The 23,961-nt window shown below is 39.8% G+C and overlaps 1 protein-coding gene across 1 annotated transcript; it reads left to right on the forward strand.

Annotated features, from left to right (window-relative positions):
- Positions 1-254: 254 nt before the first annotated feature.
- On the forward strand, positions 255-21,806 carry LOC103802279 (protein MMS22-like). Its single transcript, XM_009074737.1, has 9 exons — positions 255-378; positions 1,267-1,409; positions 1,568-1,727; positions 5,766-5,935; positions 13,728-13,939; positions 16,921-17,087; positions 18,464-18,560; positions 19,738-19,905; positions 21,728-21,806. Exons 1-9 carry the CDS (start codon positions 261-263, stop codon positions 21,804-21,806), a joined length of 1,314 nt encoding a protein of 437 aa, XP_009072985.1. The 5' UTR covers positions 255-260.
- The last annotated feature ends 2,155 nt before the right edge of the window (positions 21,807-23,961 follow it).

A 23,961-nucleotide genomic window follows, 5' to 3' on the forward strand; every position in this document is an offset into this window, starting at 1 on the left:
CTTTATATTTCCATGGGTGGTGTTACCAATTTTCTCATGTTCTCTGTGTTTAGGCACCAGAGTAATGTGAGCAAAGTCTGTAGACTATGCCAAAGCAATGCCAGTTGGCCTTTCTGTTACTTTAATTATTCCTGTGCACTGTTTCTATATGTCTACAACCACATGAAGCTCTCTGCCACCTTTTTACCTACTTTTATTAGATCTCTACCTTTTTCTCCCTCTTCTACCTATGCAGTTCACTACGTGAAGCTTTTTCTAGTATGGGCTACACATCCTACGAAGCTCTGACTGTACGTTCTTGGTTTCGCTGCATCTTGCAAATGTTCATAGATCAACCAAGTGGTATCCTGGCCAAGACAGATGCTGAGCGAACAGTTGGTAAGTGTTCACATTTCCCTAATGTTTGCAGTAACGATTCTATATTGCAAAGCTGGCAAACATTTTCAGCTAATTACAAAATGTATTTTTGTTTGTATTCCTTTACTTTTACCTAATTACAAAATGTGTTTCTTTACACTGCTTGTGCTATTTATTGATAGTTTGCCTGCTCTGCATATGACAAATTTATCACAAACAAAGATAAAAGAGCTTGTTTCCTTGGAAGCAAAGAATAAAAACTTGCTCCCAAGGAGACAAGCTATTTTTCCCCCATGGAGAAACTGTTCTAAAAAAAGTGAAAATCTGAAGTAAATAGTCAGAAATCATGCTGTGAGTGGCCTAAAAAGAAAAAAAAAAGTAAAACAAAAATCTATTTGCAATTCATTCTGCCCTTTTTTTTATATGGGATATTTTGCTCTCTTGGAGCAATACTTCTTCTAAAAACACTGCAGTTCTAATTATCTGTAGTGACTATTTCTCATACACATTTTGAAAAAAACACCCCATCAGTACAATGAAGGATTTGGTTATCCATACTTAGTTGTGGCTGTGGCTGCCCCAACCCTGGCAGTGTTCACAGCCAGGTTGGATGAGCCTTGAGCAACCTGCTCTGGTGGGAGGTGTCCCTGCCCAGGGCAGGGGGTTGGGGCTGGGTGAGCTCTAAGCTCCATTCCAACCCCTAAAATTCTGTTACTCTGTGATAACTGTCTTAGAAAAATAGCTAGTTTGGACATAGGTTCTTTGTCTGGAGAGATGCACTTGGTTGCAGAATCCTTGTATTTTGGACATTTAAAAATAGTGTTTCACTTTATCATTTGGGGACTAAAGTAAATCTGAAATACATAACTGTATACTGTATTTACTGCTGTGCTCTCTTGTAACAACCAGGGAAAGTCTATATGGAGCAGCTGACTGAAATGACAAGACTGATTTTTAAACTCTCTGAAGTAGAAAACATTCTTTCAAAGGCTCATGTTGAAGAGTCAGGTTTCAAGCAAGACCCAAAACTTGCCCTTGTCCAGTTCATTAAGGTACTGTACATCTATCTCTGTGTTAGCTTCATGGGACAATTTTAGTGAAGATGAATTGTGTATCAGATTTGGGGTGTTGAAAAAGAAATTGCTCAAAAAAATAATCGTATAAGGGACTTAGTAAGTTTATGTTTATTTTATTGTTTTTGTTTTCTCAGGCTGTTGGTAGAACTTACAGTGGCCTTCAGACACTCCCTGAGAAATCTGCCATGGTAGCAAAGACTCTGGAGTATTTAGGTGATGTATTAAAGTATGTCAAACCTTATCTGAAGGCAAAAGGACCTCCAGAAGGTCTGCAGCTTACATATTGGATCATAGGTAATTATTTTGCAACCTCTTTTCCTTTAGGAAATAGTTTTAAGGAATCAGTAAAACAAGCTTTTAATACTTTTTCTTCCCTCTATACTCTCCATATATATGTTTTTTTTCTCTATACTATTTAATGGTTTAAAAAAGAAAGTCATCAAGATGTTAGTTAGGTATTTAATTTTCTTCCATGGATTTTCTTAAAGGAAAATGATTTCATATCTTTCACTAGTGAAAAGCCACCCAGAAACAGTGACAAGAGTTGGTTTTGGGCTGTTTAGCAGTACTGAGGATTGTTGTAAGTCATAGCAGTTCCTGAAGTTACAGCAATTTATGCCTGTGTTGGTTTGAGCTGAAGCAGAGTTAACTTTCTTCCCAGTGGCTAGTATGGGGCTGTGCCTAGGATTTGTGCTGGACACAAGGTTGATAATATAGAGATGTTTTTGTTATTGCTGAGCAGAGCTCACACAGAGCCAAGGCCTTTGCTGCTTCCCAAATTGCCAAGCTGGCAAGGGAGTTGGGGATGCATGGGGGATTGGGAGGAGACACAGCTTGGACAGGTTACCCAACCTGACCAAAGGGATATTCCAAACCATAGCACATCATGCTCAGGATATAAGGTGGGAGGAAGAAGGAGGAAGGAGGCATTTGTCTTCCCAAGGAACCGTTACGCGTGATGGGCCCTGCTCTCCTGGAGATGGCTGAATACCTCCTGTCTTTGGGAAGCAGTGAATTAATTCCTTGTTTTGCTTTGCTTGTACATGTGCAGCTTTTGCTTTCTCTATTAAACTGTCTTTATCTCAACCCATGAATTTTTGTAGCTTTTCCCCTTCTGATTCTCTCCCCCATCCCGTTGGGGGGGAAGTGTGTGAGTGGAGTGGCTATGTTTGGTTGCTAGCTGGGGTTAAACCACAACAATGCCCTCAGTGGATCTGTTCTTCCCATAAAGGGGCGTGAGATCTTTTCATATGAGGTCTTTTGTTGTCTCCTTCCTCTGCCCACTCCTGTTTTAAATGAAAGTGATAAGCTCTGAATTTTTCCTACAGAGCATAAAAGTAGGTGTACAGCCTTCTGAAAGAATTCTGTGTGGATTGAAGCCACATCTTAGTGTCAGGTATCTCCCTCAGTGGATCTGTTCTTCCCATAAAGGGGCGTGAGATCTTTTCATATGAGGTCTTTTGTTGTCTCCTTCCTCTGCCCACTCCTGTTTTAAATGAAAGTGATAAGCTCTGAATTTTTCCTACAGAGCATAAAAGTAGGTGTACAGCCTTCTGAAAGAATTCTGTGTGGATTGAAGCCACATCTTAGTGTCAGGTATCTAAGCTATGGGGAATAACCTGGTTTGCCAGAGGGAATCACTCTACTAATCACTAATTTACATGATTTGTTCAGTCTTTGTATAGTGTAAAAGTAGAGATGAAGTGCAGCCAAGGGGTCGTAGAATTCAGCAAACTATAGGCAGATTTGGTTAGGGCCAATGTGGAGGGGTAAGGTGCAATTTGAAACTATGTTCTTCAACGGGTTTCGGTTAGATATTAGGAAAAGGTTCATCACCCAGAGGGTGTTTGGGCACTGGAACAGCTCCCCAGGGAAGCTGTCACAGCATCAAGCCTGATAGAGTTCAAGAAGCATTTGGACAATGCTCTTGGACACGTGGTGTGATTCTTGGGGTGGAGGTCCAGGAATTGGATTTTGGTGATCCTTGTGGGTCCCTTCCAAGTCAGGATGGTCTATGAAAAGCAGGATTATGAGGAGGTCCAGGGATTTTGGTGATCCTTGTGGGTCCCTTCCAAGTCAGGATGGTCTATGAAAAGCAGGATTATGATAGGCTACATCATATTTAATGGAGTTATGTTAGTGGCCAAGTCAGCTTAGGAATTGCCTTCTTCTCTTATAGACACTCCGTAATTTACTAAACCTCAATTTGTTCATTAAAGTGTGGAGCCACTGATATGATGGAAAAATGAGAGTGCTGTTTATTAGCAATGAATGTGCCAGTTTCGTCTATGAAAAGCAGGATTATGATAGGCTACATCATATTTAATGGAGTTATGTTAGTGGCCAAGTCAGCTTAGGAATTGCCTTCTTCTCTTATAGACACTCCGTAATTTACTAAACCTCAATTTGTTCATTAAAGTGTGGAGCCACTGATATGATGGAAAAATGAGAGTGCTGTTTATTAGCAATGAATGTGCCAGTTTCCTTTAAAAACAGGGTAAACCTTATGTATCTGAGAGACAGAGGTAATGATCTACCAGGGAGGTGAATCCCATCCCTGGGGGTTTTCAAGCTGAGACTGGATGTGGCACTTAGTGCCATGGGCTAGTAACTGCATGGTCTAGTAACTACAGTAGGCTTGAACTTGGAGGTCTTTTCCAACCAGGCTGATTCTATGATTCTATGATTTGCATGCACACACAGTGTCCATCATGATTATAAGGAGTACAGTGAAATCATGACCAAGATGCAGAAGCTGCATCAAACGAACAGGAATCTGAGTTTTATAAAACAGTTTTCTATTGCAAGATCAGCATATTTTGATACCTATAACATGTCAAATTAATGTTCTTAGATATACAGATGTGAGTTGGACCCTTGGCAAGTAATTTTAGATTGGTGTTTTCCTTTTCAGATTGGTATTTTCCTTTCTGTTCTTTGCAGTAGGAAACAATTAATCTTCAGTCATGTTGTTGCGTGCGAGAAATTGTCCTTTCTTTTTAGTTAAGAAAACATAAAAAGAAGTTTAAAAGAAAGGAAATATTGCAGTGTATTTCCATCACTGCTGCACATTCTGTGGCATGTTAAATTATAAGGACAAAGCAAGAAACTTAACAAATCTAAACACCTCCTGTCTGTGGTCAGATTGTGTCTTGTACTGTCCCATACATCACAGCAGCGATAATAGAAGGAGCATTTTTAGCTGGAATGACCATGTTTCTTTCAAAGCAGGAAGCTCAGACAACATTATTAGAAGTATTGTTAGGTGATCGTTCTCTTTCCCTCGTTCCCTATGATTGATCATTGTGTTTTCTTTCACTCCACAAGATTAATGTTGTTTTGCGTTGGTTTTAGAGATGGTAATGAATGACTTTTATAGATTAATAATATCTTGCAACAGCCTATCTTTGTGTTTTTTTCATTATTTCCAAAGTCTTAAACACGTTTGCTTGGGATGTTCCTGTATTTTCAACCTGGCAAACTTTTTCTCCCCTCTAATTAAATATAAAGTTAACAATGTCCATGAGAACTACTACATAGGCATCTTGTTTTATTTAATCTGTGTGTTGGGTGTTAACACTCCTGAGTATCGAGTTATTTTCTTAAGAAAAATTACACCTCACCTACAATAAAGATGTTTCTCAAAGTTAGGGTATTTACACATCAACACCTTTTTGCCTTTTTTTTTTTTCAAGTCAGAAGAAAGATCTTCAAACTGGCTCAAAGCTGGGCAAGTGATACGTTAATGTGTTGAAAACAAGAAAGATGCTGTTTGAGGCTCTCAATTTGTGAACTGAGAGCCCACAGAGATCTGGAGAGACCATGCTGGTTTAATGGACTTGGCTGCTCCTCATCCTTTTTAATCTGCTGAAATTAAATACAATTTGAAAGATATGTAATGTTTTCCTAACACTGAATTACTGTGTGAGCAGTTGCTGATGTGGCCAGAGAGTGTTAGATATATGCAAAGGAAAGGCAAAGGCACTGCCTGTCTGCAAAATGTGATGAGTGCACACAGCAAAATGCTTCAGTGCTGATTGCAATAGTCTTATGGGTCAAGTTTAGGTAAGTTTTCTGCAGGGATGTAAGAGATTGTCCTTTCTTTAGCATTGCTGTACTTTTCCTACAGCAGCTTCACTTGCCTAAAAGCTTAATTGAGTACTTTTATTTTGATGAACCGTAAATGGACTTTTGAGTCATCTTGACTGGGCTTTTTCCAAGGAGGTGTCATGGAATGGGTACATGGGAGTGAGACATTTCAGTTGCTGTTGCTACTCTTGGATTATCTAAGTTTATGGCTTTGGGATTTTTTTATTTTTTTTTTTTTAACAGGATGTCTGGTGAAGTTCTGGGCTCCAATATTGGCAACTTCCAAGGCCCAGCAACTCTTGTTTCGCATTGTGGATTGCTTACTGCTGCCACACTCTGTGCTCCAGCAGGACAAAGAGCTGCCTGTGGCTTTGCTGTCTGCCATTCAGGAGAGCTTGCCTCTTTATCTTCAGGTAAATATCTGCACCCTGTTATCAGCAGACAAACCTATCTTCAGGAAAAGATTCATCTTGCAGAGGATGCTTTCTTTTTCCCTAATCAAAACAAACATTGAATGTAAAGAAGCAGCAAGAGGAGTTGTTTTCTTCTTACAGAAGTGGAAGGAAAATTGCCACCCCCTTGGCTTTCCTCTCATTGCATGCAGCTATGCTGTGGCACGTTCCAGAGCTTCTAGGCTCATCTCTTGATATAGAAGCTTTTAGCCAACCTGCTGGTTACACTGTTCTCTGATGTGAGAGATTTTTGAAACAGTGGATCAAACAGTCATAATGTGTAGTAAGACACTTGTCGAGATGACAGGGCAAACAAATGTTTTAAATCATCTTTGACTTGGCTAACTGTAGATAATTATACATGAGATACCCTTTTTTTCCTTGCTCTTGAGAACAAAAGAAAATCCTCTGCGTATTATGGCACTGATTTATCTTAATGCTTTGAGAATATGTTTTGCTGAATCAAGTTCCTGCTGCTTATGCTTACATGACTAAAGCTTTGTTACACATTATTCCTCCTATTCTTCCCTCAGCTTCCCTATCACTCTTGAAACTCTGTAAGGCTTGTTGATGCTGTAGAAAGAGACCAATTCCTGCACTGCTGGTGGAGAAAAGAGTGTATTTTAAAACAAATACGTTGATGTGTTTTCCTTGTAAATCCTTGGGTCTTTTTCGCTTACTGTTTTCCCTTCCCTTTTCGTTTTGATTGCAGTCTTAGCTGACTATTTTGCAGGATTGTATTATGAAACAACACAGCGAAGACACTGTAAACATCCCTGGGATTTATTCCTTTCCAAAGCAGTTGCATTGTGATCGATGGATTTTAAAACAAATACGTTGATGTGTTTTCCTTGTAAATCCTTGGGTCTTTTTCGCTTACTGTTTTCCCTTCCCTTTTCGTTTTGATTGCAGTCTTAGCTGACTATTTTGCAGGATTGTATTATGAAACAACACAGCGAAGACACTGTAAACATCCCTGGGATTTATTCCTTTCCAAAGCAGTTGCATTGTGATCGATGGCGTGTCATATGGAAGTGAATATGATTACATAATGATGTGCAGAATGTGGCTTGCTTTGCTGCTCTGTAGGTATTTTCAGAAGCTATATACATGGAGGACCATCTGGACAATGATATTACCGCAGAGCGTGACTGTCTGTTTGCTAATTTAGCGTTTTAGTTGGAGAGCTGCTGTTTCTCTTGAGGCTGCACAGTCGGATGTAGACTCAAGATGAAACCACTTGAGTTGGTCTCGAAGTCCAAGTGTTGTGGGCCCTTGTTTCCTGTTTTCTTTGTCCGTTTGTGTCTTCCTGACCTCACTTTTGTACTCTTCAGCAGTCTGCTTCATAGTCCATGTGCTTTGCAGCTGTGCTAGGTGATCTTATTTGGCCAAAAAGTTTATTTTGGACAAATGCTGCTTCTAGAAAACACGTCGTTCTTTCATTTGGCAAACACTTCTGGGGAGAGAAGACAAAGAGGAGAATTCTTGACTTATATTTCCTCTTTCAAGATGGGACTTCTACATTTCATCAACTGTTTGTATTTACAAAGTTCCAGTATTTAAAAGAGCTTCAAAATGCGTCATTCATTCAAAAATACTCCCTTTCCTTTTATTTGGAGAAGTGGAAAACTTCTGATTTAGGGTTGACTCAAAATATTGATTTTGACTCAAATATTTGGTTGACTGAAACTCAAAAATATTTCAAGATCAGTTTGAAAATGAAAACAACAGCTCTTCTGAGATCTTTGAGTTTGAATGGATTCTGTGACATCTCAGGTTATTGTTTCACAGTTGGCTTAAGGCTAAATTCATTCCCTTTCACCACTATGTGCATTCCAGTTTAATTTGCTGTAATGATTCTGTGAATGGTGATTTGTGAGCAGAATCAAATAGTAACTAGCCCCACAAAACAAACAAACAAAAACTAAAACCCCAAATGGGCTTATCAGAAAAGTGAGAAAATAGTATACGTGGGAGGGAAAACATGTAAATGTGGTGGGAGGAAAGATGGAGAAACAGAATTCCTTGGGAATAATCTCAACTTGCCTCACTTAAACTGGAGGTTTAATGTGTGATCAGACCCTCCTTGGGTGGCTGCCCTGTGCCTGGTGCTCATTTGTGTAGTTGGAGCACTGATATTTTAGTTCAGGAGCCTTAAGTCACCCTAATGTTAGACAAACATTGTCCTAGAGATCTGTCCCCAGTAATGCTCTTGCTTACAACTTAATCCTTTGGCAGTTACATGAAAATAAAGAAACAGGAATTTGGAGATCATGCAAAATATCTTCTTATACATGCAAATTTTGTCTTCATAGTCAAAGTATAAAAGCCCTTGAGTAGCATTTCTGCTCAGCAGTCTTCCCAGTTTCTTAATTTCTATTTTCTTTACAGTCTTCTCAAACGTTCCAGGCTCCATCTCAGTCTTTTTCTTCTCCTTCAGCTCCTTTAGTGGGGGCTGCTCCTTCTTTGTCCAATAAAGCCTTCTTCAGATCATAGAATCATAGAATTTATGGGTTAGAATGGACCTCAGAGATCATCTAGTCTCAACCCCCTGCCCTGGGCAGGGACACCTCCTCACTAGATTAGGTTGCTCAAGGCTCATCCAACCTGGCCTTGAACACTGCCAGGGTTGGGGCAGCCACAGCCTCCCTGGGCAACCTGTGCCAGTGTCTCACCACCAGAACAGGAAAAAACGATTTTCTAATATCTAACCTTACCTTCTCCTGCTTCAGTTTGAACCCATTACCCCTTGTCCTGTCACTGCAGTTCCTAACACAGAGTCCCTCTCCAGCTCCTTGTAGGCCCTTCAGATATTGAAAAGTTGCTCTGAGGTCTCCACACAACCTTCTCTTCTCCAGGCTGAACAGCCCCAACTCCCTTAGCCTGTCCTCATAGGGGAGATGCTCCAGTCCTCTTATCAGCTTCATGGCCTCTGGACTTGCTCCAGGAGTTCCATATCCTTCTTAGGTTGAGGACATCAGAACTACATGCAGTAATCTCAGAAAACATCTTAGTTATGCTAGTTTTATGCAAAAATCCTCCCTTTTTCCAGAGCTTTTAACAACTGCTCTTAGTGTGGCTTATTTGATCCTTTTTGTGGCTTTTATGAGGATTTGAAATCAGTCTCACTATCAGATAATTGATTTCACACATCCATTGATGCAGCAATCTTATCAAATCCTGTAGAATTCCTGAACTGTACAAGGCACATACCCAAGTTTTCATCTTTTAGGACAACATACGAAGCTCCTTCTCTTCCCACAGCATAGTTTATTACTACCTTCACAATTCATCCAAGCCAATGATTGTATCTCACCATCCTTCACGACCCCAAAGCTACAGGTTTAGTTTGAATAGGGTAAAATTAGAGGCTTTGTTTGATTTTTACAGAAGCAGAAATAATTGTCAAATTGTGCTCATTAAGCCCAGGCATTGCATCTCTCCTCAGTTCAGATGGGCTGTATTTACTTATGTTTGTGTTTACTGTGTATAGAAATCTGGGCCATACAGCTGTGCCTTTTGGCAGTTACTGGGCAGCTGCTCTGTCCTCCACTCTACATGGAGCTTATCTAGAAGTTGTTTTCCAACATCTGCCTTGTCAAAATAGCTTTGCTCTAGCAACTTTTGAAATAGGTTTCTTTTCATTGCCTAAAGGGTTGCTGTCTGGATACTGTGTCTTTCACTGTGCATCATCTGTTTTGATGATATTTGATGAGCCAAGAAAGATTTTATTGGATTATAATATAAAAATTGTCCTCAGCATTGTTTGAATTATGGACGTTGGAAAGGAAAGCAAGAAGAATATGAATGAACAGCAATTTTACAATTTTATGGCACTGTTCCTAATTATGAGATAGTGAGGCATGTAAAATTTAACCTTAGGTATGTCACTACTGTAAAAAAGAAGTTCATAGAATTTAAGGGTTAGAATTGACCTTACATCTAGTCCCAACCCTATCTGCCATGGGCAGGGACACCTCCTCACTAGTTCAGGTTGCCCAAGGCCTCATGCAGTTGTTGAGTTGATTTGTGTGATGGTGGATTGCTGAAATCTTCCATAGGAATTTTTCAGCTTGAGATTGCTCTTGGATGGATTTCTTGGTGAGTGATTTGGAGGAATTTTCATACACATTTACCAGCAGCATGGGAAAGAACTGAAGCAGTCTACAGAAGTGGTTTTTGAGAAGAAATATCAGTTTCAATATATCTTGCAGAATACAGGGTGGGTGCATGGAATAAGCATCGTATGCATAAGAATAGGAAAGGTTAGATACCCTGCTTGATTTATCAGTGTTAATCTTGCCCAAATACAGAAGATGGTTAATTTCTCTCTATATACAGAGAGTAGTAGAAGAGCTTAATTCTAAGTAGTGCTTGGCACATACATTTTGCAGTGATTTTAATATATACAGATAGTAGTTAGAAGAGCTTAATTCTAAGTAGTGTTTGGCACATACATTTTGCAGTGATTTTAATGGGTCTGTGCAGGCTCAGCATCTGTCAGAGATCAGACCTGAAATGCCCTCCCATGAGCCACATATGTGTGCTGATATTTGAGCAAGCTTATTAATACAGTTTGTGAATTATGGTGTGTATTTAATAGGAATTGTACAACATTAATTGGTGAGCAGCAGATTTATTCCAACAGCAGGACTTATAAGATAAGTCATCATTAGGTAGCTTGGCATTTCTGCAGTGAAGAGTTCCAGTAATCCATATGAATCTGTTCTTTGCTCTCCACAGGTGATTTACAAATATACAGATAAATCAGGAGAAAGAAGCAGCTCTGGCCACAAACAGTTCCTGCAGTGAACATGCACAGGAATCAGTTGCCTTACTGCTAAAATGAGGAGCAAATGATGTCATGCCTCTCTGCTCCCCTTAAAATGTCTTTCTTTTAACCTCAGAAAATGGCTAAAGAATATAGTTAAGGAAAAGCAAGTGGCTCTATCAACCCTTTAAAATCCATGTGCTTTGTAGGGATTGTCCTTGGGGGTGGTTGATTGATTTCAGATCTCTGGTCCAGAACTGCAGTCCAGTAGCATGTGTTTCTTTTCTCTCTCATATGAACAGTAGCTTCTTTCATCTCTGTTAATTAGTGGTGGGATCTAGAAGAAGAAATTTGCCTGTGGTTACCTCATAGCACATCCTTGGCCAGCACTGCCTAGGGTGTTTTGCCATTGTACCTGGAGATTTGCAGCTACTGTGCAGTGTTGGAAATTTATCCTTTGTTCCACTTGGGATATGATGTTGTTAGACCTTGTGAAGGTCTGTTGCTCTCTGCACTTTACAAAGAAAAGGAGGAGTCCAAATAAAGGTCAGAGTGTTGAGGTGAAGCCATTGGGCCTTCATGTCCAAAAGAGAAACCCAAGTTCTTTTCTATTTTTTTGAGATGCAGTTTCCAGAATCAATTTACTTCAACTCAAAACAATTAAAATGTTTTTATAAAGGATCAGGCTGGGTTTGTTGATTCATCTGCAAATGAAATTATTAGTCAGGGTTCCTTCAGATATCTAAATTCTAATATTTTAGTCTTCCTATCACACCTATTAAATATCTCCGGGATCATTTATGAAAAACAGTAACTCTTACTAGTTAATCATAACTGATTTTTTTTTTCTTGACAGTGTATAGCATTTGTTGATCCTCAGTTTGAAGAAGTAACTATTTTAGTCACTATCATTGTTAGCTCTTCATAGGTGCTGTTATGTATTCCTCCAGTTATCCTCTATAAGGTTGTGATCTTCCCTGTGTCCCTTTTATCAGACAGATTAATACACTTTGTCACAGGTGTTTGGGGTTTTTTTAAAATGTTCAAACAGTCCAGAGTCTTAAGAGTGCCAGTTCCAATATTTGGATTATGGAATACAGTCTGTCTTTTTGCATGAGCTTTACTATAGAAAGGCAACTCTTCTTTATGCCTGCTGCAGCATCTCCTTGAAAACATCAAACACTTAAGCTTACACACTAAATAGTCTGTCATCTGTAACAGTCTCTCTGAGTCTGCTACTTGCCAAACAAGTGTTTTTAAGAATTCTGATAGAGTAGCAGCTGCTTTTTCCTACAAAAGTTTGCTCTTTGTACACAAAAGGAGGAGAGAATCTGAACTTCTTTATCAAAGCCTCAGTCAGAAGTGTGTTTTTTACCATTGAGGCTTGCTAAAAATTCCCAAGAGCCCTAGAAGTGTGTACAGTTAAACCCTTCACCCAACCCAACTGTGTTCAAGAGGGTCACCCTATGGCAAGTCTTCAGGCAGGTCCTGAAGCACCTCATTCCTTGAAGCCTCATGTTTCCTGTGCTTGTTTACTGTGGGAAGTCCTCATTTCAAGAAGGTGCCAAGTGCTATGTCTCAGTCTGCTTTTTTTGCCTGAAAGAATTGTCTGTCACATTCACACAGGCAGGTATAGATGAAAACGTTTCTGGGGAGGGACACCTATGGAAAAAGCAGCAGAAATACTCTTTGTCAGTAGCTGGGGAACAAAAGCAGCTTGACTTGAACTGTTCTTTCCTCTATCAGGGGCATTAGTTTACCTCAGCAGCCATAAATATTCAGGCAGATACTCCTCCTACCAAAACTGGAGTCTGGATTGCAATGCTAATGGAAGTTTGAAGTACTGTTGAAGTTGCTGTCTAGGGAACTCTGCTTGACCTTGTTTTACACCATTATTCTTGTCATACAAAACTATTGTGAAAACTGGATTCTCAAGAGGCTTCTGTTTGTGCTGCTGACTGTGACCCTTGAGATAGGATATCACAGGACCTTTTTATTTTTTTCTTAGTGATTTGTTCTTCTTCCTCTCAGTAGTCAAAAGAGGAGGAAGGAAACAAGATCTTACCTTTCTTTTATGGCAACTTGTACCAGTAAGAATACTACTCTCTTCTTTCAGGGATGGACCAATGTATATGTTGTGTAACTGCAGGTAGAGTTCAGATAAGCACTTTGTGGGCAAGTGCTTTCATTATAGATTTTTCTCTGGATCAATATAGCTTATATTGGATAAATCACAGCAGTTTTAGCCTTATCTTAAAACAGAGTTTAAAACTCCCTCTAAATCCCTTATAAATAGTGCCTAATTCACCCTAATTTGTTCAGATTATCAGCAAATTCTTTCCTGTCAGAGCTCAAGTCTAGGTGCTGATTTTTCTGCTACATCATTCAAAAATTTCACACAGTCCTTTACAAACAGATAAGGTATTTATTCTTCCTCTCCCTTCTTAAACCTTACCTGAGTAATATACTTTGTTAGATCACATACAGGCTTGAAAAAGAAATGAGGAGCTTTTGGGTACAGAAACTTTCTCAGATCTGAAATGCCAAGGTTTTATTTTTGAATTTGAAAGGGAACTTGTATGTCCCAAAACTTACCTTCCAATATATTCATTAGTCGAGTAAAAGATTTTTCTCTTCTTTGCAAGCCTTGCCTGACTCTGTCTTCATTGGTACACCATTATATCTGCAGCAAATTACTGATGCTTATTTGTCAGGCAGTAGTTCTTAGAATCATAGAATTTTAAGGGTTGGAATGGACCTTACAGATTACCTAGTCCCAACCCCTGCCCTGGGCAGGGACACCTCCCACCAGAGCAGGTTGCCCAAGGCCTCATCCAGCCTGGCCTTGAACACCAGTTACTCTGTGTGCAGCAGTTTACACAGCACATAGTGAGTATTTAGCCTACAGTTGTTAAAGATTTATTCCAAAGTATTGTTAAAAACGGATTCAATTTCTCACATTCTAAATTTATTTTTTTACAGGGCCTGTCCTTTATATGCTGTCAGTCTCAAACACAGGGTGCCTATTTAAATCAACTCCTTGGGAGCATTATTCAACAGTATTTTGGACGATTTCTGCCTTCTTCTCCAACTGCTCCTGGTGCTGGACAGCATCCTATGCTGACTGCTTTGTGCAGTTCCATTTCAGCCCCCCAGATGCTCCGGCTACGGAAGACCACTCTGCATGTCATCAAGTAAGGACCAGTAAAATAAAAGGCATCACTTACTGAGATTTAGCAAACAGCTAATGAGGAAGGGAATGTCATTGTTTTCTTCTCAGTTAGTTGGTAGCATGGCTGTAGGAAGAGCCTGTGAGTTGCTGGGCAGGGAGCAAAGGAAGGGCAATGTGTATACTTCAGGAGAGTAAAATTGGGAGAAAGTGATGAAGGATAAAGTTCCTAGGCTATAAGAAAAAAATATTGCATGGTGCTACATGAAAAGCAAGGATTTTTCTAGAAAAATTATGCTGCAATATGCATCATCATATGTTTGTGTCAGGCTGCATCATGGGAGGGTCTCACTGCTCTCTGTCAGGGTATACACAGGTGTGACAGCTCCCCAGGGGAAATGGAAATCTGAGGCTGTGGGAAGAGGAGGACATAGAGGCAGAGAGACAGGACTTGTTCACTGTGCTGTCACTACTTGCACGGTATCAACAGGTCTATTGTATGAGGAAGGGATGGAGTTGGGTTTGTTTAGCCTTGAGAAGAGGCTCAGGGGTGACCTCATGGCTCTCTACAACTCTGAAAGGTTGGAGAGAGGTGGGGGATGTCTGTCCTGCCAGGGCTGCAGGGAGAGGAGAGAGGGAATGGTCATAAGCTGAGACAGGGGAGAGTCAGATTGGATGCTAGGAGAAATTTTTTCCTCGTTAGGCTGTTCAGATGCTGGAATAGATTGCCCAGGGAGGTGGTGCAGTCGCCATCCCTGGAAATGTTTAAGAGGCATCTGGATCTGACACTGGAGGATCTGGTTTAGGGTTTAGGGGTTCCAGCAGTGGCAAGTTAATGGTTGGAGTTGAGCATCTTAGAGGTCTCCTCCAGCCTTGATGATTCTATGAACAGCAGCTATAAATCTGTGTCCCTGCTGCTGAAAGGATGAGGCATTGTTTTATATACTGCAAAACAGTGAACAATCTGTACTTTTTGTCCATGTTGGGAAGGGAATTAAACTCCCTCAAATACAAGGTAATTGGATTTTACTTTATTAGAGTGTGTATACATGGTGGTTAAAAAAAGAATGTTCATCTCGGGTAAATATGATAGGCAATCTTGTAAGCAAAGCCTGTATTGTCACATATTAAGGGAGTGAATTAAGATTTCACAACCTTAATTCCTGACATGTTTTTAACTTATGGATACTCAAACTTCGTCATCTTAATAAAGTTATTTTTGAATGTGTGCCTGCATGTGTGAACACTGAGATTGATAGTGGAAACAAAGTTCCAAAGGTGTAACAACACTTGGTGGTTTGTAAGATGTGAAACCTTCCTTAGTGATCTGGGAAGAATGTGCTAGAACTGAGCAGCACTGTGGTTTGCCAACTGTTGGGTGGTCAGGAGGCATTTGCTGGGGCTGCACACAAACACGTACAGATCTCGCTGCCCATTTTGCTGTCTGAAAGCTACTGAGTATTGCTGCTGCACAGGGGAAATGGAACCACGTGATATTAGCCAGGGCAGAGAGCTGTTTTAGGGGCAGTGCACCCCAAAGAAAAATTTGTATGAAATTTTCAGAGTAATTAATGGGATAGAAGATTGCGGAGTTGCTAATATTAAAGTGAGTAAGACCATGTGATGTAAGAAATAAAGGAGTAAAGTATTACAGCTTCCATTTGCCAAGTCACACCAGTGCTCTGAAGCTGTGCAATGAAGTACCCAGAGCTCTGAGAGTCAGGTTTCATGTGAGAGCTGTAGAAGCAACCCTTACTAAGTTTTTAACAAGAATGGGCTTGAGAGGGACCTCATTAATTTATTCAAGTACATGAATGGGAAGTGCCAAGAGGAAGATCAGACTCTTCTTGATGGTGGAAACCAATAAAACAAGAGGTAACAGCAGAAACTGATACACAGGAAGTTCCACCTGAATATGAGAAAGAACTTCTTTCCTGTGCAGTCACTGAGCACCGAACAGATTGCCCAGAGAGGCTGTGGATTCTCCCTCACTGGAGGTATTCAAGAACTGTCTGGACACAATCCTGAGCCATGTGCTCTAGGGTGACCCTGCTGGAGTTGGGAGATTGGACCAGATGTCTCATTGTGGTCCCTTCCAGCCTGATTCTGTGATTCTGTGGTGGGTGTTAATTGATGCATTTCTCAGTAAACATGCATACCTTGCTTGAGTAGATAATGATACCTAACATTAAATACCTAAAAAGCTTTTTTGTGAAGGTTCTGGGAGAGCTCTTGCTGACTGATGAGTAAATGCTGTGTTCTTTTCACCTGCACTCTTCTCTCCTGAGTGCTTCGATTTAAACTTACTGTCTTCAGGTTTCAGTAATTTGTGATGTCAGACCAACAGTAGTTCAGATTCCTGTATGCTTTGTGGAAAAAGAACAAATCAGGCTATTCAAATTGGAACACTCAATGTGTGTGATGTCAGGTTGCTCTTGTTGCAAATGGACAGGTCACCTTTTATCTTTGTGCTGGATTTTATGCTGGAGATGATTGTGTTAATTCTGACAGAGCAAAAGCACTCATTGGCTGTCCCATGACAACATGCCAAAAATGAGATAACAGTACCTGTTTAACAGCTGAGCTGTTAGCACAAGTTGGATTGTGAGTTTACAAAAGCACTTAGAGCTAAATATCATCATTGAATAGCAGCTCTGTTATGGGTGTTGGTTTAGGATCTTAGAATCTCCACTCGTTCACATGTTCAATTCTGTTATGAAGCTGGTTTTTTATTTTAACTTTATAGTCACACTTGGCTTTTTAACTGTAATTATAATAGCTGTTATTATTTCTCACTTCCTTCTCAACAGAGGAGTCAGAAAGCATCACTGTCCTCTGACAAACTGGGAGTCATCGCTCAGACTAAGACAAATAGAAGCTATTATTTGAGCCTAGATAAAGATAATACTGAAATATCACAGCTGTTTTAAGGTGTATGGGGCTTGCATTGAATGAAAAAAAACCCACAAGTTACAGACTTTGTTCTGGTTTGCTTTGTCTTCTTAGTGAAAACTACCTGCAGTTCAAAGGTATTGCTCCCCCTCCTCGCTTGGCCTCCGTTCTGGCTTTCCTTCTTGAAGTGCTTCAGAGAACCCAGAGCACTGAACTCTGTGACATTGACTCAGCTCTCCCAGCTGTGTTGAAATGCATGCTGTTGGTTAACGAGCTACAAGGTGAGCTGCTTGTTTGCTTTAAGTACATCCCTCCACACCTGTAAGATTTTTGTGTTGCTGAGTATCTTTCATCTCAATATTTAAGACTCTCAGATGAGGCAAATAAGATAATCTAGCAGCTAAAGTGGAAAAGCTTTCTTTTTTTTCATTAACTGGTCTGGGACTTCTGTCTCTGAGGCAGAGAAGTCCTTCCTTATTTCGTTTCTCATGAACTAATCAACTTCTCAGATATCTGAAGAGCATTTCCTTTCTCCCCATCCTCCCCATCTAATTTTCTCCACACTTGGCAACTGTGGAAGTTTTCTTCCACCTAAAGTCTTGAGACCAAATAAGACTAGCGTATGTTCTCCCCAAAGAGGCATTATAAATGGATTAAAAGTAGCATGTTGCTCTCTGAAGGCATCTTTGAGTCTTCTGTCTTCTTTTAGCATGCTTTGTTTCGTAGCAAGAACTTTATTTTTAGCTTCTTACAAAATGAAGCACTCTGTTCACCCTACCCTTGTATAATGAATGTGCATGAGCTCAAAATTTCCACTTCTTGCTGCTAGTAGAGGCATTAAGCAAAATTGGGATTCACCTCTGACTTCTCCCCAGAATTTTCTCTATAATAAAATACTTCTTGATTCTGGTCTATAATAGTTTCAAGGACAAGATGAGCTTAGGAAATTAGCTGAATCATCACAAAGTTTTCTTCCCCCTTTTGCCATCACAGCCATATCTGCTGGAAGATGACAGTACCCACATTGCAGTGTGCTGGGGAGTAGAATGTGCTGGAAATCTTGAGCTGCTTCAGCCACTAGCTAACCCTTCTAGAAAAAGTCCTTGCAGCTCAGTTCCACCTTTTTGAAGGAAGAGCTGTATCTTGTAATTTGAGTATTTATTATTTGAAAATGATTAGTAAGAAAATAATAAGGTTTTGGGGGGGGGGTTCCCCTTAAAAAAAGTGGATTTCAGGAGAATATCCATTGAAAGTACAGAGTACATCTGCTTAACTTTGGGCAGGATATAATGTGCTAATACTACCTTTCTTTTAAATCAAATAGGAATGCTAAAAATATAAACAGAACTTACATTTTTTAAAAACTCTCTATTTCCACTATGTCTGTATCTCTTTTGTTTTGACTTAAAAAGACCAGAGTGTACTTAAAAATCTGCAGGTTTAAAGGATAACGGTGCTGAAAACTTTTGCATAAATCTGTGACTCATTCTGTTCTTTATAGCCAATCTAACTAACCGCTCTCACAGTCATTTGCATCAAAGTAAGATGAAACCTATTTTTTTTTCCCTCATTTAAAAATGTTAGTCTTCATGAAAGACATTCTCCAGATGGTCAGTTCAAGAGCTCTGTGTGAATCTTGTGATTTTTTCTTTTGCAGTGAAAAAAATATCTACAGACATTGTACAGTACATGGTAGAAGGCTGCCAAGCAGGGTCAGGAGGAGAACATGCCACCCAGCTGACTTCTGTATTTAGGTAACCAGAAAACATGCCAATTGGCAGTGAAATTGCTGCAAGCTGATTGACAGCAAACATGTTTCTTGTAAATAACTAATTATCCTTAACATACTGCACTGGTGCTTGTTTATGGTGTTTAAGTAACGGTACTTTTGGCACTGGTTTCGAACACAGCTTGGCCAAAAAGCCAGAGCAAAAACATAGGAGAGAGAAATGTACCTGCTTCCTCATGGATGAGGTACTGTTTTGAAAGGGATACAGGAGACAGTTGTGTTGTTGCTGCAGTGGGAAAACCAGGAATGGTCAAATGGAAAAACACTGATGGTGCTGTGAACGATGCATGTGCCTAATTTAAAGTGTGTATAATGCAGATCAAATCTTCATAGTACAAACTTAGCTTTCTTATTTGATTTTTTGACAGATTATTGACAAAAATCAATAGATTATTATAAAGTAAATCATGCTTATTTCATGCCCGTGCAGAATAAATCCTGTTTCTCACATGGCTGCAGTAAGAGCTGCATGACCTAACACCTAGTGGCATTTTGCAACCCTAAGCACTGCTGCTGTGTTGGGTCAGGGCTGGATGAAAGCTCCAGAGAGACTCAGTGAAAGAAGAATGGATGTCTGTGGGCATGCCAGTCTGTACATGATACATCACTTCCATGGGATGTGTCATCCCTGGGGTGTTACTGCTGATTCAGATGTAATCTGTGATCTTCAAAGACCTCAAACCCTCAGGAAGACAAATGGGTGCACTCCCATCCAGTGGTCTGCCCTGCTTAAGATCCTGTGGAGCTTTATAAGAGATGCCAAGGTTGTTTCTGCAGATTTGAACCTAGAACTCCTCTTGTTTGGTTAGTCTTTCATTATCAATTAAGTAATAAATACATGCTTTAGTTTTGCATTCAGACACACTAAGAGAGTAAAGTGCTCTGGAAGAAGTCAGCCCTGGTGAAACAGCAGCAGAATCTGCCAGTTTACTTGCAAATAAACGTGTGGGATTTTTAGCATTAAGGCTTCAAAAGCATGGCTTTGTTTAAGGAAAGGATTCCAGGTAGAGTATTTCAGTGTAACAATATGAAAATTGCCATGCTGTCAAGTTGCTTGTTCTGATTAGACTCTTCAGTTGTTCTCGGCGTGTTCTCTGCATCTCGTTTTGACCCTGCATTAAATGCCTCTGTGTCCCCCTCAGGCAGTTTATCCAGGACTACACTGCAGTCTATGATCACCGTGTTTTCAGCATCCTAGAAACTGTGGCAGTCTTGGATCAGACGTTGGTTACCAGCCTGATTCCCACAATCACACAGTCTCTGAAGGATTCGGAGCACAAACAAGGCCTTGGAAAAAATGCTGCACAGAGGTTTGGGTTTTATTTTATATTGTTTTTTTACAATGAGCAGGAGAAGTTTATTCCATTGAAAGAAAGCAGTGTCAGCCAGCAGCACAGATGCTCAAAAATGGGTGATTTTTTGAAGTGTGTTGAGACAGAAATCTCCCGTTGCTTTCATGGATTTAAGCTATCTGTATTTGCTAAATATTTCCAGACGTGTTTTGGTACTAGGGTCCACAGGCCCCAGTAGAAGTTATGTGAAGCCAGGTCATCTCTGCTCACTGCAGTATATGTTGCAAAACAGTGTAAAAGAATTCCTGCCACAAAGAATTCTCCTGTCAATCCCTACTTGAGATGACTTTATGGGTCGTATGTAAAGTTATGGTATAATCAGGTATGATCTGAGCTTGGTTTGAAGAGTTCTCTCCTGATCTAAACATAGAAGAGTTGTGGGTGTCCAGGGAAGGCTGGCACAGCAGACTCACACTTCCTCCGTGTGCCCCCCAAGAACTTAGGACAGAAATATTTGACTTGTGAATCCATCTGGCATTAGGAGGAAATGGCACATGAGGGGAGCAGCTCTGCACAGATGGTGGTGTCTCTGGGTGCAGATGCAGCACTGAACTTTCAGCATCTATATAAGTTCTGTTACAAAACTCCAGGAAGCTCTGCCCAGTGTGGCACCTGAGCCAAAAGGGTTTTCTCCTGGTAGTGCTGCTCCCAGGAAGGCTGTCCTTGGCTCTCATGTGGTCAGGGCAAGGAACTGGACTTAGTGTTAGCATTAATTCACATCCTGGGACTACTCATAGGGTAGGATCTTAACCACACCACACTGGGGAAGTTTTGAGGTGTGTGGCAGCAGGGCTTGGGCTATAAAAACCCCAAGAGACAGAGTTGTGCAAGAATCATAGAATTTTAGGGGTTGGAATGGATCTTAGAGATCACCTGGTCCCAACCCCCTGCCCTGGGCAAGGACATCTCCCCAACAGAGCAGGTTGCTCAAGACTTCATCCAACCTGGCCTTGAACACTGCCCTTCAGTGTCTCATGAGTTACCCTGGCAGTCACAGGGCATTAATATCCCACTGAATGAAAAATAGATTTAACTCGTTTGTAATTATATTATTCACTTTTTGTTATTCACTACTAACAACTACATTTACTGTTATTTAAGAGAATTGACCCAGGGTCAGGCTGATGTGCTATTATATGCAGGATTTTTATACCAACTGCTTTTCATGTTTTGCTAATGTATTTCATCCCATTATCTACAAAATAGTAGGTGGTTTGAGCTTCCTGAAATATTTGCTTGGAGACTGCCAAGAGGAGCTAAGTTTCTTATAGCCTCATCACTTAATGTATATATTATCTAATCTGTTGTTGATGTTTTGTATTAATAATTTGTATTTAGAATGTGCTCCATTACCCACACAGCTCTAAGCTTTTTATTGTAAGAACACTAATACCTGTTTTTTTCTCTTCAGTCCCAGCCACTAAATAAGATTATATTATATTCTGTGCAATTATTGTAGACATTAAGCTGCAAACACACAGATATATATATCTAAAAGCAGCAAGGTTCTGAAGTTGCATTAGATGCTTATAGTGGTGATGTCCAGTGTTGTTATTGCAAGGAACGAGTAGGAAAACTGCAGTTTGGTTTGCTCAAGTTAATATTTCATGACAAAAATAGATAATTAGAAAAGACCTAAATGTCAGAGGCAGTGCTTTAACAATAATTACATTGTCTAGGTTGGAGAGTATTAGAATGAACTTAAGGTGAAAAGTCTCATCAACACATATGCACTCCTCTGGCAAATCCACTTGAGTGACAGTTGCCTTCTGAATTCCAGGTCTATTTTGAACCAGTCGTTGTCCTTGGTTGAAGATGATGGTCTGAATGTGTCAGTGGCTCACATCACTGTGCTGTGATGGGAGTGAGTCACAGATTTCTCAGGCAGAAATGAGAGAGCAAACATGAAATTTGAATATGTTGATCTCATCTCAGCCTTGGGAGCTCCCTGGTTTGAAAGGAAGAATTTCTATTTCACAGCAGTTTACTAAACAAGTAGATTTTTAAGCATCTTCACAACACTTCTAGCCAGAAACAATTCAATCCTTATTCTTCCTCCAACCTGGTCATGCTAAAAATTGATAGCAAACAGAGCAGTTGAATGGGGTGGGGAGAAGTTACCATGTTTTACTATCCCAATGTGTAAACAATTGTTTGGGAATTGTGTGAGATTGTTTAAGTAACATGTTAGAACAATTGTTTGGGAATTATGTGTGAGATTGTTTAAGTAACATGTTACTTTTTTTTTTTTTCCCCCCCAAACAGAGAAGCCTATAAAAGACTCTTATCTTACCTCGCAGAGGCTGGACAAAATGAGATACAAAAACTGGAAAACGAGACAAGTTAGCAGTGTGCTGGTGATTAATCCTTTCCTCTTGGATGCTGTGACACTGTCAATACCTAAAGCTAGACTCCACAACACACTATAGCCAAATTCTTTATCTTTACAACAGCCAGACATTTATCAATTTTGTGGGGGTTTTTTTCCCCCCCAAGTTACATTTTTAAAAAATTTCTGTGGTATTTGAATATTGTTTTTTTTCCCCCCCAAGTTACATTTTAAAAAAAATTTCTGTGGTATTTGAATATTGTCATGCAGTGGAAGATTAACTCAATATACTGTTGAATGGCAATTGAAAGATACAGCAAATTTATCACATCTTTAGATGTCTATATGAACAGATTCTGTACAAGACAGGATTTCAAAGAATTAATGTCACAACTCAGTTCCCTCTGAGACCTGTCCCTCTTCACAGTGTACTGAGTAGCTTACTCAGTCTGTTTTTAAGAAAATAATAACTTTGTGATTTCTAATTTATTATCTTAGTAGAAAAACCTGTGCTCTCTAGTACTGAACTTGCTGAATGCAGTGCATTCCCCAGGAGTTGTGCCAGTAGGATGGAGCTGGTGTTGGTAAGAGAGAGCTTGTGTTTATTGCACAGAATGTATATAGCTGCCTTAGCCTTCCACTTGTATTAAAACATTAAAGTATTTCAGATTGCAATGTCAGATCTCTTCTGGTGTCTTATTTGTGGGTAATAGAAGGTTCAGCTTTCCTGTTGTCTTCCTCTTCACTGCTATGTTCTTAAAATTAACCAAGAATTTCCAGGGATCCCATGATCTTTTAATTAGTCATGACACTGTTAATTATCCATTTAACTTAGACTAGGTGTAAAAGGTGTGAGAGAGAAAGAAGAGAGGACAGACTTCTAATTAATGAAAATACTCATCCTTTGAGCATACATAGGCTAGTAATTATTCCTGTTTGCCTGGGAAGTTGGATCTTGAAATATTTTCCTGTGTTCTGGATCTTCCCAGGACAGATCTAGCTCTGTAAACTTTTCTACATTTTTTTTTTAAAGTAAAGTTCTTGGGAAACTTTCATTAATGGCTGTGATATCCACACTCTGCACTTCCCTCCATAATCTGTATCTCTGCAGCTACTTACTGGGCTTTGGGAGTGGTAAGTTTGCCCTTAATGGCAGCACTGGTGAACAGGCTCTTACTTTTAAAGTTACTCACATTTTAACTGTACAATGTTAATGAGAAGGAGAGATTATTTTTGTGTCTAATAGCTCGACAAAAATCCCTAAGATCTTGTTCAGAGCAGCTTCTCTTCCGTTACAGTAATCTTATCAAGTCAAACTAGATAATCTTTTTGCCTAAATCGACTATCAGAGCTTCAGATAATGCAGTAACTAAAAGCCTCTTTAGGCTACTTAATAGTGCAGAACATGGAGGTTTTTTTCATTATGAAAGTGACTTATTGAACTTGCACTGTAGCTTCTTGTAAGCTTCTGTACCTGGGAGAAGTGTTATTCATCTCAGGGGGATTTGGCTTCTAAAAAGCTTTTTTTTCTTTAAAAAAAGAGAAAATAAACCCCCACCCTCTCCAAGAGAGATGTCTTCAAAATTTGAGTCCTACTACACAGGAGATTCCAGAACAGATGTCTGACTGGAGTGTAACTTGCTGAAAGTAAAACCTGTGACTTTTTAAAGGATAGAGCAGATATT

The sequence above is a fragment of the Acanthisitta chloris genome, unplaced genomic scaffold (assembly GCF_000695815.1).
Source record: "Acanthisitta chloris isolate BGI_N310 unplaced genomic scaffold, ASM69581v1 scaffold1925, whole genome shotgun sequence".
Lineage (NCBI taxonomy): Eukaryota > Metazoa > Chordata > Aves > Passeriformes > Acanthisittidae > Acanthisitta > Acanthisitta chloris.